Source organism: Lytechinus variegatus, chromosome 18 (genome assembly GCF_018143015.1).
Source record: "Lytechinus variegatus isolate NC3 chromosome 18, Lvar_3.0, whole genome shotgun sequence".
In the NCBI taxonomy this organism is placed as follows: Eukaryota; Metazoa; Echinodermata; class Echinoidea; order Temnopleuroida; family Toxopneustidae; genus Lytechinus; species Lytechinus variegatus.
In genome coordinates, this window is record NC_054757.1 from 24,051,646 (window position 1) to 24,064,285 (window position 12,640).

A 12,640-nucleotide genomic window follows, 5' to 3' on the forward strand; every position below is an offset into this window, starting at 1 on the left:
TGCCCTAATGTATACAATTTTAACTTTAACTGGCAAGAAGCACATAGCTGAGGTGGAAAAACAGGGTTAGAGAAAAGGTGGGGGAACAATGGAGAACTTCAATGTTGTCATTTAACCGCGCGCAGCGCGGAAGCAAAGTTCATATTTGAATTTAAAGCAAGAAGAGTGAAGGAGTTTCTCTTTTGAGAAAAAATAAAGAATAAATAGAAAAAACACAAAGCTACCTTTCTTCCATTTCCTTTCCTTTTCCTTTTCTCCTCTCCTTTTTTCCCTTCTTTTTTTCTTTTTGGGGACGTTTGGGGGGGGGGGGGCGACTGCCCCCTGGCTACGTGACTGGATATGGCCTTGATCAGAACACTAGAAACTTGAGAAATGTCATGAATAATTACGAGCGAGCGGAGCAAGCGAGCCGAAATGTTTGCGTTTTTCCGTCAAAACATACAATTCTTCTCAATAGCTTGTTGGTAATGATTACATATTAGTTGATGATACATGTCCTTCTGCTCGTAAGTCTCATGATGTGGCCTTGATCAAGAGACTAGAAACTTAAGAAATTTCATAAATGATTACGAGCGAGCGGAGTGAGCGAGCCGAAATTTTCGCGTTTTCCAGTCAAAAAACATACATTCTTGTCAATAGTTTGTTAGTAAATCAAGTATTAGTCGATGCTACATGTCCTTCTATTCGTAACACTCATAATACGGCCTTGAACAGGAGACTAGATACTTATGGAATTTCATAAATTATTACGAGCGAGCGGAGCGAGCTAACCGACATTTTAGCGTTTTCCGTCATTTTGGTTTTCATATTGGTAAAACATATTTTGTAAGAAAACGTATGTCTTTGTCTTGGTTCACTTGTATTCATAAGTATACATCATGATAATCATGTATGGCCTTGTTAATGGCGATACCGTGATCATGTCGGCGACATGCGGAAATAAAAGATATAATAAAATGGAGCGAGCGAGCGGAAATTTTTTCTGTGTTTTTCGTCGGAAACATGAGATTCTGTTCATTATTGCTGTCATATACATTATTGGGTAGGGGAACTGTCCGTAACCAGACCAAGGAGTTATCAGGCGCTTGCCCGATAACTCCTTGACCAGACCGACCTCTGGGGAGACAAGCAAAAAAAAAAAAAAAAAGGAAACGACAAGGGGGGGGGGTTGAACCCCCGAAACCCGAAACCCCCCCTTGCGTACGCGCCTGTTGTCTGCTATGTTATTACTTTGATTTGTGTATTCACAGCTGCAATTATCATTTTGTTATATATTTTCTTGATCATGTATGTATGAATTTTATGTGAATGAATAATATAGATTACCTCAGTACAAAATATCGTGGTTCCTACATGGGTGTAGAGTATCACGACGTTCTTGATATTACAACCCCAACGTCACAATATAAAATACTTATGAAATAATCATTTCAATCTAATACATTTTGAAATTCTTTCAAAACAAAATGGTACATAAACATTCTCCGTTTAGTAAATTGGACGCCCTATATAATCGTCTAATAGTAATTGAAATTAGATTTCTTTTGATACATAAAAAGCGCATAAGTGTGCATGGGTTTATTAAGACTGACAACAAATACACACAATCATGAAAATAGATATTAAAATCGTTAAATTAAAAAGAAAAATTCTTTATTCACCATCGTTGAATAAAGGCAAACATAAAAACTGAAGAAAAAAAAAATACACAAATATTACATTTCATAGAGGCCATGAGAATTACACAAGGTACCTTTGAAACAGTTTTAACAGGAAACAAGTGTGGATAATAATAGCCTATAGCAAGACGAAGCGTTTTATCATGTTTTATAGTGATGTGGATTAGTTTTATTGGATAAGCCATCAATAGAATAAATCACGAGTACCAGTCATTAGCACATTAGTCTATTAATACAAATGGCTGCATGAGATAGATTTCAACCAGTCATTCAAAGGTCACGTGATCGATTTCAGCCAATCGTTCGATTAGTATCCCTAAACCATTTTGTAATTGCACATGTACCTGGCATAATTTCATTGGCGATATATTATGGTGACAATACTAAAGTCTCGTTCCCACTGGCCGACGGACACAAAACATATTCATAACGGATACAGCGGACAAACAATATTTCGGGTTGGCTCCACTCGTTTTCATTCGCTCCAGACGATGGGCAGAATGGGCTAACAATGAAATCACAGTGTACGGATGCTCGATTTATAGAGCGTATGAAAAACGTACGCAAAGAGTATACGGACAATAACGTTTTCCAACGGAAGGCAAGATTTTTTTTCGCGTTTTACATTTTTTTTTGCATCCATAAGTGCAGTGGGACCAAGCCTAAAGGCTTTAGCATCCGTCCCGGGCATCCGTCCACTGTGAGTTCGTTCTTCACCATTGTTGCCGATTTTGTGGAGTGGATGAAAACGGATGGAGGCAACCCGAAATTTTGCTTGTCCGCTGTATCCTTAATGCATACGTTGTGTGTCCTCTAGCCAGTGGGACCGCGTCTTAAACTCTCGACAGTCCACAAAAATATGTTCTACATACATGGAAGCATTTCGACATTATAGAAGTGGTAAATCTTTTTGGTACATTGTAGAAAGTTAAGAAGCGCAAGTTCAAAATATGGACCTTTGGTTGAACATTAAGATGCAATCAATTTCTTGAATGACTTTGATTTAGGGGTTACTACAGCCCCCTCATGCACCCTTGCCGTAATATACTCCTCTTCGGTATACTACAAAGATGGAATATGCATCTCTTCAATACGTCCAGTAACTATCTGTTTCAGTAACGGGATTTAGTGAGCGTTTCATCAATATTTGTCATCCGACAGGTCTGGCAACTTTCCTTGGTAATGACCGGTTGAGGGCACAGTTCCCATGGTAACCAGGGGGGCGTTTCATGAAAGGACTTGTCGGACGTTTTATCCGACAAGTCCCATTTTATCCGACAGTTACCATAGGAACAGTGCCTCTCAGCCAATCAAATTCATGGAAAGATGTCAGATCTGACAACTTGTCGGATGAAAATATTGATGAAACGCTCCCCCGATTAAATATTCAACAAGTCCTTTAATGAAATGCTCTCCTGATGGTCTGATGAATTACTTTAGTTTGGTTTGATGGACATAATGGATGATTTACATTATTATGCAGACATAATATTTTCTGGTACTGGTAGTATCACCCGCGAAGCTATACCACCAAACATCCAACACTGACAATCCTCTACCACCGAAATTCTCAATTTTGACACCCTACACCACTACATTACCCCTATCGCCGCTATCTACCACCAACTGCACCCTTTGTAAACTCCTCATTCATCTGCAAACAGGTGCTAAAAGGCATGTTCCTACCCATAACAACACAAATCTATACTTCATATTAAAAAGATGAATATAAATCTGCACTGTAATGGTTATAATTATTGATGGCCAAGATATCACAGTTAATAATGTACATTTTCTAATATTCGCTATAATACCCCGTCTTGTAGCGATCACACCCGCTGTCAGTACTTAGCACCTTCCTATATTGCCTCTTGTTTCCACCACAAGAGTATACTTAATGTTAATAACGAGTACTCGGTAAGCCACAAGGTTCGAATAATGAAGTAGTAATTTTCAAGGTATCCATTCCTCCGTTCATTTGTGACGTCATCAAAGTTTTAAGAAAATCTTTTTGCGGTAGCAGAGGTAAGCAATGGCAAGCCAGAGGAATCCCGACCAGGCAGCAAGGATGATGTACTCAGTATGGTTACCAACAAACGGTACCCATGAGAATGGTAGATAAGGATGCATGATCTCTGATCCTATATACAGTAGGATTGAATTCATTCCTACATAATAAGAGGAAGGGAGAAAGCGAATTTTAAACAGATATTTTAACACGAGAACCAATTAATCTTGGTCATTATTATGACAATGAATTTCATCATGATTGAAATAATGTATTTTACACTGTAAAAATGCTGTTTAAAATTTCAAACGAGATTTTTAAAACTCAGTCACTCTACACTTTTGTTTAATGTTTTGAACAAGTTGTTTAAAATGTTCAAACAAGCAGTTTAAAAAGTTGAATCAATTTGTTGTTAGAGTGACTGGTTTGATGAACAACGTGCTTTTTTTTTTACTGTGTATAGCTCATTATTCTGAAGATTAGTTATCATTCCCAAAGTTCAAATACTCCGGATTATCGATATTCCCAAGTAAATTAGTTTGAACGTCCGTTTATCTGAATGTTTGTATTACACAAATATAGGTTCAATACTCTAAAGGTTGGTTAATCCGAGAACGAAATGAGTTTCGTTTTTTAAAGACAATCGTCAGTCAAGAAAAAACAGAATAGTTCATTATTTCAAAGATTCGATAAGTCTCAAAATGTAGTAAGGTTCGTATACTTCATCAGTTATTAGCTCTTTGCACGCTGAATTAATTTGGGGGATAATATTGACAATTGTTTCCATGTATTTTCTTTAATTCAAGATTTCCATATTGCACCATTGATACTTATAATAATTGTATAGAATCTAATTTGAAGGTATGGGAGAAAACTAATTATTATGATTGTAGAATTTAATTGTACGAATGTGCAAAATTGCAACATCAGCGTGCAAAGGGATTTTTTTTCGCATGGCAGCGCAGAACGCTTTCAATGACTTAGAAAATGTATTATGCTCTTCATCAGGCGCGCCGGAACACTTTCAGTTTTGGGGGGGCAAAATCCCGAAGGGGGCACAATATTTTTGACAGCGTGAGATACCGAAGCGATCGAGCGGAAAAAGGGCTTGGGACCCCCCCCCCCCCACGGTAAGGACTTTGTGTAAAAATGGAGTTTCTAAGAAAATTCAAAAATAAATTTCTTGAGAATTAAACATAGAATTCACTACGAAAGATCGCTTAATTCGGAATGTGGTTTTCGTGTCTGATCAATGAAATTACGTGAAACGCTTATATTGACTCAAAATACCACAAATTACATTTTTCATGCAATATCCTTTCAGAAATATTTATTTATGTACATTTACATGCACGGACGACGCGAGAGAGCACAAATATCATAAGTTTCAAGGAGTGTATTAAGCAGAAGAAGCGTAACAACAGAACCAAAATACATTCTAATGAATGTCTTTTTAAATTCAAAATGTCATACTGTTCTGATGTGGCAGACGTCGATAAGCGCTTAAATCCCCATTCTATGCAAATCATTTCTGACATCAGCATTGGAGAGAGTCCCTGATTATCCATGCATAGGCAAAACGTTTCATATTTTGTAACTGGAGGAAAAAGAAATATGACCTCCTTAATTATTGTCCAACAATTTAAAACTTTTCTGAAAATTTAAAACATTACTCGATTTATGTGTTTCCTTTGGCATGTTTTGTACGGCTGGGAAGCACTTTTGGATGGCCCCTTCAAAATCTTCTTTTTTCTTTACATATTTTCTGGGGAAAAATTGACCATAACTAGGAAATGAATGAATATCAGATTCCAGGAAATATTAATTTGTAAATAATCATGAACTAACAAACTACGGCAGTTCATAATGTACATTATGTAACATTATTTAGAAGAAAACAATTACATTCCAACAGCGGATGTGGTTGACGGTACACCATGTGGAGTTTTCGAAAAAAGTGGATAGAGGAAGAAGTGAAAGTGATACGAGGAAGTAGACAGTTGATAGTCTAGTAATTTTTTGTTCAAACGGGCGTAGTCCTGATAAAGACAGTAAACCAGAAAAGGTTGAAGAAGAGGCTTGATTAGTTGTATAGATGAGTACTCCTGCTCTGCACTCCATTCGCCGACTCAAGCTAGAATCTTCTCATTTATCCAATAAGCAACTTTTCGGTTTTACAGCTATTTTCAGATTCCATATATTGCTCGAGTAACTAGCGTTCACGCGCGTTGGTGATATCGGGTCCGGGGAGCGTTTCATGAAAGGACTTGTAGGACGTTTTATCCGACAAGTCCTGTTTTATCCGACAGTTACTATGGTAACAATGCTTCTCAACCAATCAGAATACAGGAAAGTTGTCAGATCTTACAACTTGTCGGACGAAAATATTGATGAAACACCACCCCGGTCTGAGCGTTTCTGGGCGACAGCGCGTTTGTTAGCCGACACAGTCAGCATGCAAATTTTTTAGTCTGAAATGTATTCATTAATAGGCCCCCATTCCACAGAACGGAGACCATTGAAAGACCACTGAAAGACTTAAAATTGGTGAGGTCTTACAGCGGTTTTCAAGATCAATGAAATTTGTCATCTCTGTGGAATGGCTCAGAAAGACCCCTCAAAGAACTCTGAAAGACTGATGGATATTTCTTGTCGTACTGGTCTTAGACTAGTCCTCTCGAGATCTTTCAATGGTCTTTCAGAGATCTTTTATGCAATAAGTGATCTTTCAGAATTCTGTCCATGGACTTTGCCTGGTCTTTCATTGGTCTTCGATGATCTTTCAATAATCTCTCATGAGTCTTACAGTGATCTCCGCAAATATCTTGAGAGACTGCCGAAAGATCAATGAAAGACTATGAAGACTTTTGAAAGTTCATCGAAAGACCGCTGAAAGACTGCTGAAAGACAATTTTCTTGTAAGACCATTGTAAGACTGTTTTGAACCGTTTCAAAAAGTTTTAGAGCCCATGAAGACCGCTGAAAGATTGATCAGGACTCGTAAGACCTCAAAGACCATTGTAGGTTCATTGAGAGACCTCTGAAAGATCAACCAAAATTCATGGTCTTTCAAAAGTCTTCCAGCGGTCTTGTTCTCTGTGGAATGTGGGTTTAAAAGGTTAAACGTTATCACACTGTAATAAGATGGAAAAGGGGCTTATCAAAGGTATGTTTCACAGAGGGACATGTTCGTCAAAAGACGCAAGGCTTACTAAGATGTGTAATTGCCCCGTCAGGGGCGAAATTTTTTCATTTTTGACAAAAGAAATGACAATTCTTAGGCAGAAAAGTGCCTTCATCGTTTACTTTTGTCCTTAAATAATATCATTTTTCTACTTTTAGGGGGGCACATTGGGGGGGCAAAATCTCGTTTTGCCCCCAAAAAATTTTATTTGGGGGGGCAAGTGCCCCCCCCCCTTGCCCCCCCCCCCGCTTCCGGCGCCCTTGCTCTTCATAACGATGAGCAACCAAGAAGGCTTTGTCGAAAATGTGTGAATCAAAACGGAAGTTTCGTACGTCCTAAACTCTGGACAAACTCCTGTTCCGGTTCACAAATTTTCAACAAAGACCTCCCAGTTATTAATTGCATGCCATTTGATGTAGACCGAATGCTTGCGATTTTCGTAATAGCAGCCTTATTCCATTTTCGGACTGACAAATCTTCGGAATAACGAAACGTATCATTATGGATTAAACAACCTTACTTTCGTTCGGATTAACAAACCTTCAGATTGAGAAAATCATTCCACAAGTATATGGATTAATGAACTCTTTTTCAGTTTCGTGTTCAGAATAACGAGCGTATAAAATCGGGATGTTTTCATGTGTTCTCAGGCATAATAATGATTTCTGAAGTATGTTTCATTCGATCACTCTTATCAGTTTATATTTTTTCATTCATTTCTTATTCCAAACGCATCTGAAATTGAAATTGAGCTCTAAGAGATTAAAATTCGGTTGACAAGTATCAGAATGAAAATTGAATGTCTATCAAAATTTGAATAAGGCTACAGAAAATGTGCCCTATCATGTTAACATTTGGAAATCAGATAAGGGCAAAGTCTTAACTTCTCAACAGTTTTATAAAAAGGTCCCCTGGTATTGAGATAAGATAAGATAACCCAATAAAAACTAACTTACTTTTGAACTTTGCTTCTTGAGTGAACTGAAGGGGTTAAATCCATCAAAATACATATTGACGGATGTAACGCAAGACAAAAAAATTCCAATGGCATAATTCAGAAATGGCAAAACTAGATAAGAGGTTAATATATTTACCTGCGTAGAAAAGAGGAGCTCCGTTCCAGAAATGCGTGACGTCAATAAGGATATGAAACAATGCTTGGATGATGAATGCTGTTCCACCGGTGAGGGCGATAAACGAAACGGACCTAATAAAAAAGAGGTAAATTAAGGGAAAATCATGTAAGAGGCACTTTCATTGACGAGTGGATACCATGCGTATAACCATGCGTGACCAAAAGAAAAAAAATCAAAGGATATCCTTTTCATGGTTAAACGTAACGTAATTAGGGTGTCAAAACACTAAAAAATGTTTCATCATGACTTTATTCAAGTTCAAAGACACTAATAAAAATATATATATAAAGAGACCAGGTCTATCGTTTCGATTCCAAACAGATGGCAGGTCAGATACATAGATTACAAAACAATTAATACGTATACAATATAGAAAATTGTTGAGAGTAACATAAAGGTAGGAAATAATTAGTTAAAGCTGTCGTTGATATCACGTTGAAAAAAAAAAACACTTAATCAATTTCCTAAATTGAAAGTAAAATAAAAAAATCATAGTCCAGTAAATCATCTTAGGCCATTGGGGATGGTTACGGGTCCAAGTGACGTTCCTCCCCCAAGTTCGCTCTTTTCTTGCGTAGAATAAAAGAGGAGAGTATGGCCAGTTTAGAAAGAGTATGGAAGAATTTGGTTGGTTGGAAATTTGAGGTTGTTGTTCTGAGGAGTTTTTTTAAGACGGTGTTCATTATTCCGGTCTACTAGGCACCTTGCCCCGACTTCTACAGCGTAAAATGACACCAATAACCCTTTTCCTTGATATCCCTGACGATCGATTCGTACTTTGTGACTTTCCTTTGGTGTGCGTCATCAATGTTGGTTTCAAATGGGATTGTCAATTCGGTGATAATTATCTCTTTCTGATCTTCCCGTAAAATTACCAAATCTGGACGCAAAGTGGTTGTGAGAATGTGGGGAGGTATGGTGCCCCCGGCAATTGAATGCCCTTCTAAATCCGTATAAATTTTCCCCGTTGGTCAAATTTTCAAGAAATGCTTTGAGCATGAACCTCAAAATGTTATTATGACGCCACTCGTATATCTCTCGAGGAAGACTGGGCAGTCTGAGAGTACATGATGGAGAGTGCCTGTGGTACCAGGACAGAATATACATTTATCATTTAAGCGTTTACCTCAGGTATGCAAGTTTGTGTAAAAGGTAAAGAGTCAATTCATGCATTAACAACAAAAATTAAAACTCGTTTTGGGAGATTATACATAATAGATTTCCAAGTTAGGTTTTCATTTTCCAAGTTAGGTTTTCATTTTCCAGTAATAACAAGGAGACAAATTTTCCCTGGACCAAGAGTGGCTCCACTCTATCAGACCAATATTTAACAGTTTCTTCCTCTATTATCTTCTTAACGGTTTTCTTCACAGTATGCCATGTACTGGTCTCAACATTGATAGCATTTTCAACTCTACGATGGGTTTCGTTACATTGTACGACAGTTGATTGTTTACGTGACCATTGTGACTCTCAATAGCAGAGTCAATCGCTTCATTAACTACTGAATCCGCTTTAACTCTCGATCTGCTAAAAGAGGTGGATTGGGATTGGCGGTAAATGTCGGATAATCTCGGGATATTGAGACCTTGAGGTAAGTGGACCATAGCAATGTTGGCACCTCGGGAAGGGATACCTAACCACATTTTCAGGTATTTATCGGATAGAACGTCGAGTCTAACTAAGTGGGTCTTTTGTAATGTATGAACTGTGAGCAAAAAGCGGATAGAATTGGGTACGTATCGTGACTGAGTATTAAACTCAGGACGAAGGGGTGTATATTTCGCTAGGAAACTATGCGGTCCAATTTGCGAGGGCATAAAGAGACTAAAATATCTTTTTGCCCCAACACTACGTGTTTAGGGTCCGATTTGAGCGAGGTGTGTGGGGCGGCATTAAACCCAATTGAAAGTAAAGGTGAAGCCGACGTCAGTGATCATGTCCGTGACATAATCTTGCACTTAAATGTTTAGGGGGTCCATTCATAACCAGGTTAGTTATAAAGAATATTATGTGGAGCGTTGTGGCCCAGTGGATTAGTCTTCGGACTTTGAAAGAGAGGGTCGTGGGTTCGAATCCCAGCCATGGCGTAATTTCCTTCAGCAAGTAACTGATCCACAGTGTGTTGCACTCAACCCAGGTGAGGTAAATGGGTACCGGTAGGAAGTAATTCCTTTAAATGCTGTGTGCGCCTAGCTTAGCCGGGTAATATATAGGAGCGCCTTGAGCACCTAACAAGGTGGATATGGGCGCAATATAAATACCCTATATTATATTATTATTATATCATATCATATTATATTATATTCAGGGTACCACTTTGCTTCCAATATAAGGGTAGGGTTTCACATACACGCCAAACTTGTTAAGGGGTGCATTTTCAGAACATGGAAAATACTCTTGTTTAGAGTGCTTTTCGGAACCCCATGGTCACACATGGTATCCATACTCAGTGGAAGAACCCCCCTGGGAAGAAAAGTTCATCCTTAATATTAGCTCTTCGTTCCTGTTTTCCTATTGGTTCAACCTTAATTACTTCTTTATAACCAACCTGGTTATAAACCCTAGTTTTCAAGTGGATCACCATTCCTGATGACGACCAGAACACGCTGGTCGAAAATATAATATAACCAACCTGGTTATAAACCCTAGTTTTCAAGCGGATCACCATTCCTGATGACGGCCAGAACACGCTGGTCGAAAAGTTGTTAACATTTCTTTTCAGAGCAAACATACAATCAAGAAAGAATAGCAGTCCTACATATACATGGTGTTAAGTAAAATCTTCCATAACGCAGGCGGTATACGGTATATACTCTGGCTTAAATTATGTAGAGTACAATCACAGAATTTTGTTTTAAGCCAACCAGTAAGTTGTTTAAGACATCAACCTTTCATCTCTTTTTTAACCAACAACTGGGATGTTAATATTTGAATCAACTTTTATGTTGGATTAAATAAAAAGATCTGAGAGAGGAACAAAAGGTCATTATTCAAGACAAATGAGTATGCTTAGTTTAAATAATGATACTGACAATCAATCCATCTTACCACAGGTTCTTATTAAGAGGTATCCAACCATCAGCCATGGAAGCTTTGCAAAGAATTAAACTGCATGATATCTGAAATATAATCAAAAATTTAATTTTGTATTGTAGTTAACTCAATGTATGAACACTTTGTTTAAAAAATATTTAAAAAGGGGGGTGGGTGTCAACATAAAAAATCAAGATAACAATATATAAAATAAAAAATAATGTTAAAAAGTATACACATTAATCCGTTTTAAGAAGGAATACATTTATATATTGTTGAACTTTTGAAAAAAAAGCCACGTCCCTAGGAAAAAAAAAATCACATATAAATTTCAACCCCTCTCTTTCACAATTAAGAAAATCAGAAAAATTGGAAATAATTGCTCTAAAGCACATGCAAACTTGTTATTAGGCTTTCATGACATTATATTTATTTATTCATTCATTCATTCGTTTATTTATTTATTTATTTATTCCTGCATTGTATTTGAATGGAAGAACGTGATTGTGTACAATTTGAGAACAAGAAAGAGAAAGTAGATTGTATATACATCTCTATGGTGTTATGATATTGTAAAAGCTCCCCCATTCAGCATAACTAACTTACGACAGTCACGAGTGTGATGTGCATGTTTGGGAGAGGGGAAGGGAGTGAACAACAGAGGGAGGACTGGAAGAGAGAGAAGAGGGGAGAAAGTAATGAGCAATGGGCATGATGGAAGTAGAAAGAGAGAGAAAGGGAGCAGCGAAGGGAGGGGGATCGGAGAGGGGGCATGGAGAGAGGGGAGTCGAAAAAAATCGAAGGGAGGTGCAGAGGGGGCAAAGAGAAGCAGTGAACAGAAAAAGGAATGGAGGAGAGAAGAGGGGAGAAAGTAAAAAGGGGAGGGAGATAGAGAATGGAGGTGGGAGAGAATAAAATAGATTGGAGGTCGGCAGAAGAGGGTAGTTGCAGTTAGCAATTTCAATATAATTCCTATACATACCAACACCAATCCCCAGATGATCAATCTTAAACAGCGCCCCCTAACGGTTGTAAAGAGATGAAGGATCTTTCCGGCCTGTGAGGAGATAGAAATAAAATATCATTATTGAATAGGCCTATAGCTAGGAAAAGATTGAAAAAATACTCCAAAGGGAAAGCTGACATGATTAGATAAGTATTCAAAGCAAGATGCGATGCATCATAGAATCAATCGAAAAAGGGATTCTTTGGAATCAGTATAATCCGTTATTTTGGTTCGATATCAAGTCAGCATCTTAAATGCCATCAATACGAGAACAAAGGCGATCTCTGTGTCATATCGGCAGCTATGTTGAAGTATTGCGTAGGCTACCCTTACTTCGATTCGATCGGAATAGCAGTCAACTATTTTTTTTAATGAACCCCCAGTATAAAGACGGTTATTTCTTTCTCCATCAATACATGACCTTTTTATCATTTAACTTCTTTGAACGTTTCTCAATTTTGGAAGTAAAACAAATTATCACAACTGGTTTGAAAAGTCCAGGGACAGTGCCCTGTTTTTCAAGCAGCGAAAAAAAAAATACGAGAGAAAAATGAGGAAGATAAACGAAGAAAATGGAGAGTAAAAACGGAT

The 12,640-nt window shown here is 37.8% G+C and overlaps 1 protein-coding gene across 2 annotated transcripts in view; it reads right to left on the reverse strand.

Moving 5' to 3' along the window:
* Positions 1 to 2,979: 2,979 nt before the first annotated feature.
* Positions 2,980 to 12,640, reverse strand: part of LOC121431667 (heparan-alpha-glucosaminide N-acetyltransferase-like) — a 29,348-nt gene continuing 19,687 nt past the window's right edge. For both annotated transcript variants that reach the window (XM_041629312.1, XM_041629313.1), the window contains exons 14-17: positions 12,026 to 12,100; positions 11,059 to 11,129; positions 7,966 to 8,078; positions 2,980 to 3,847 (exon numbers count right to left, since the gene is read on the reverse strand). In XM_041629312.1, the coding sequence (XP_041485246.1) occupies positions 3,669 to 3,847; positions 7,966 to 8,078; positions 11,059 to 11,129; positions 12,026 to 12,100 (438 nt within the window). In that variant the 3' untranslated portion in view covers positions 2,980 to 3,668. The remainder of the gene's footprint in view (positions 3,848 to 7,965; positions 8,079 to 11,058; positions 11,130 to 12,025; positions 12,101 to 12,640) is intronic.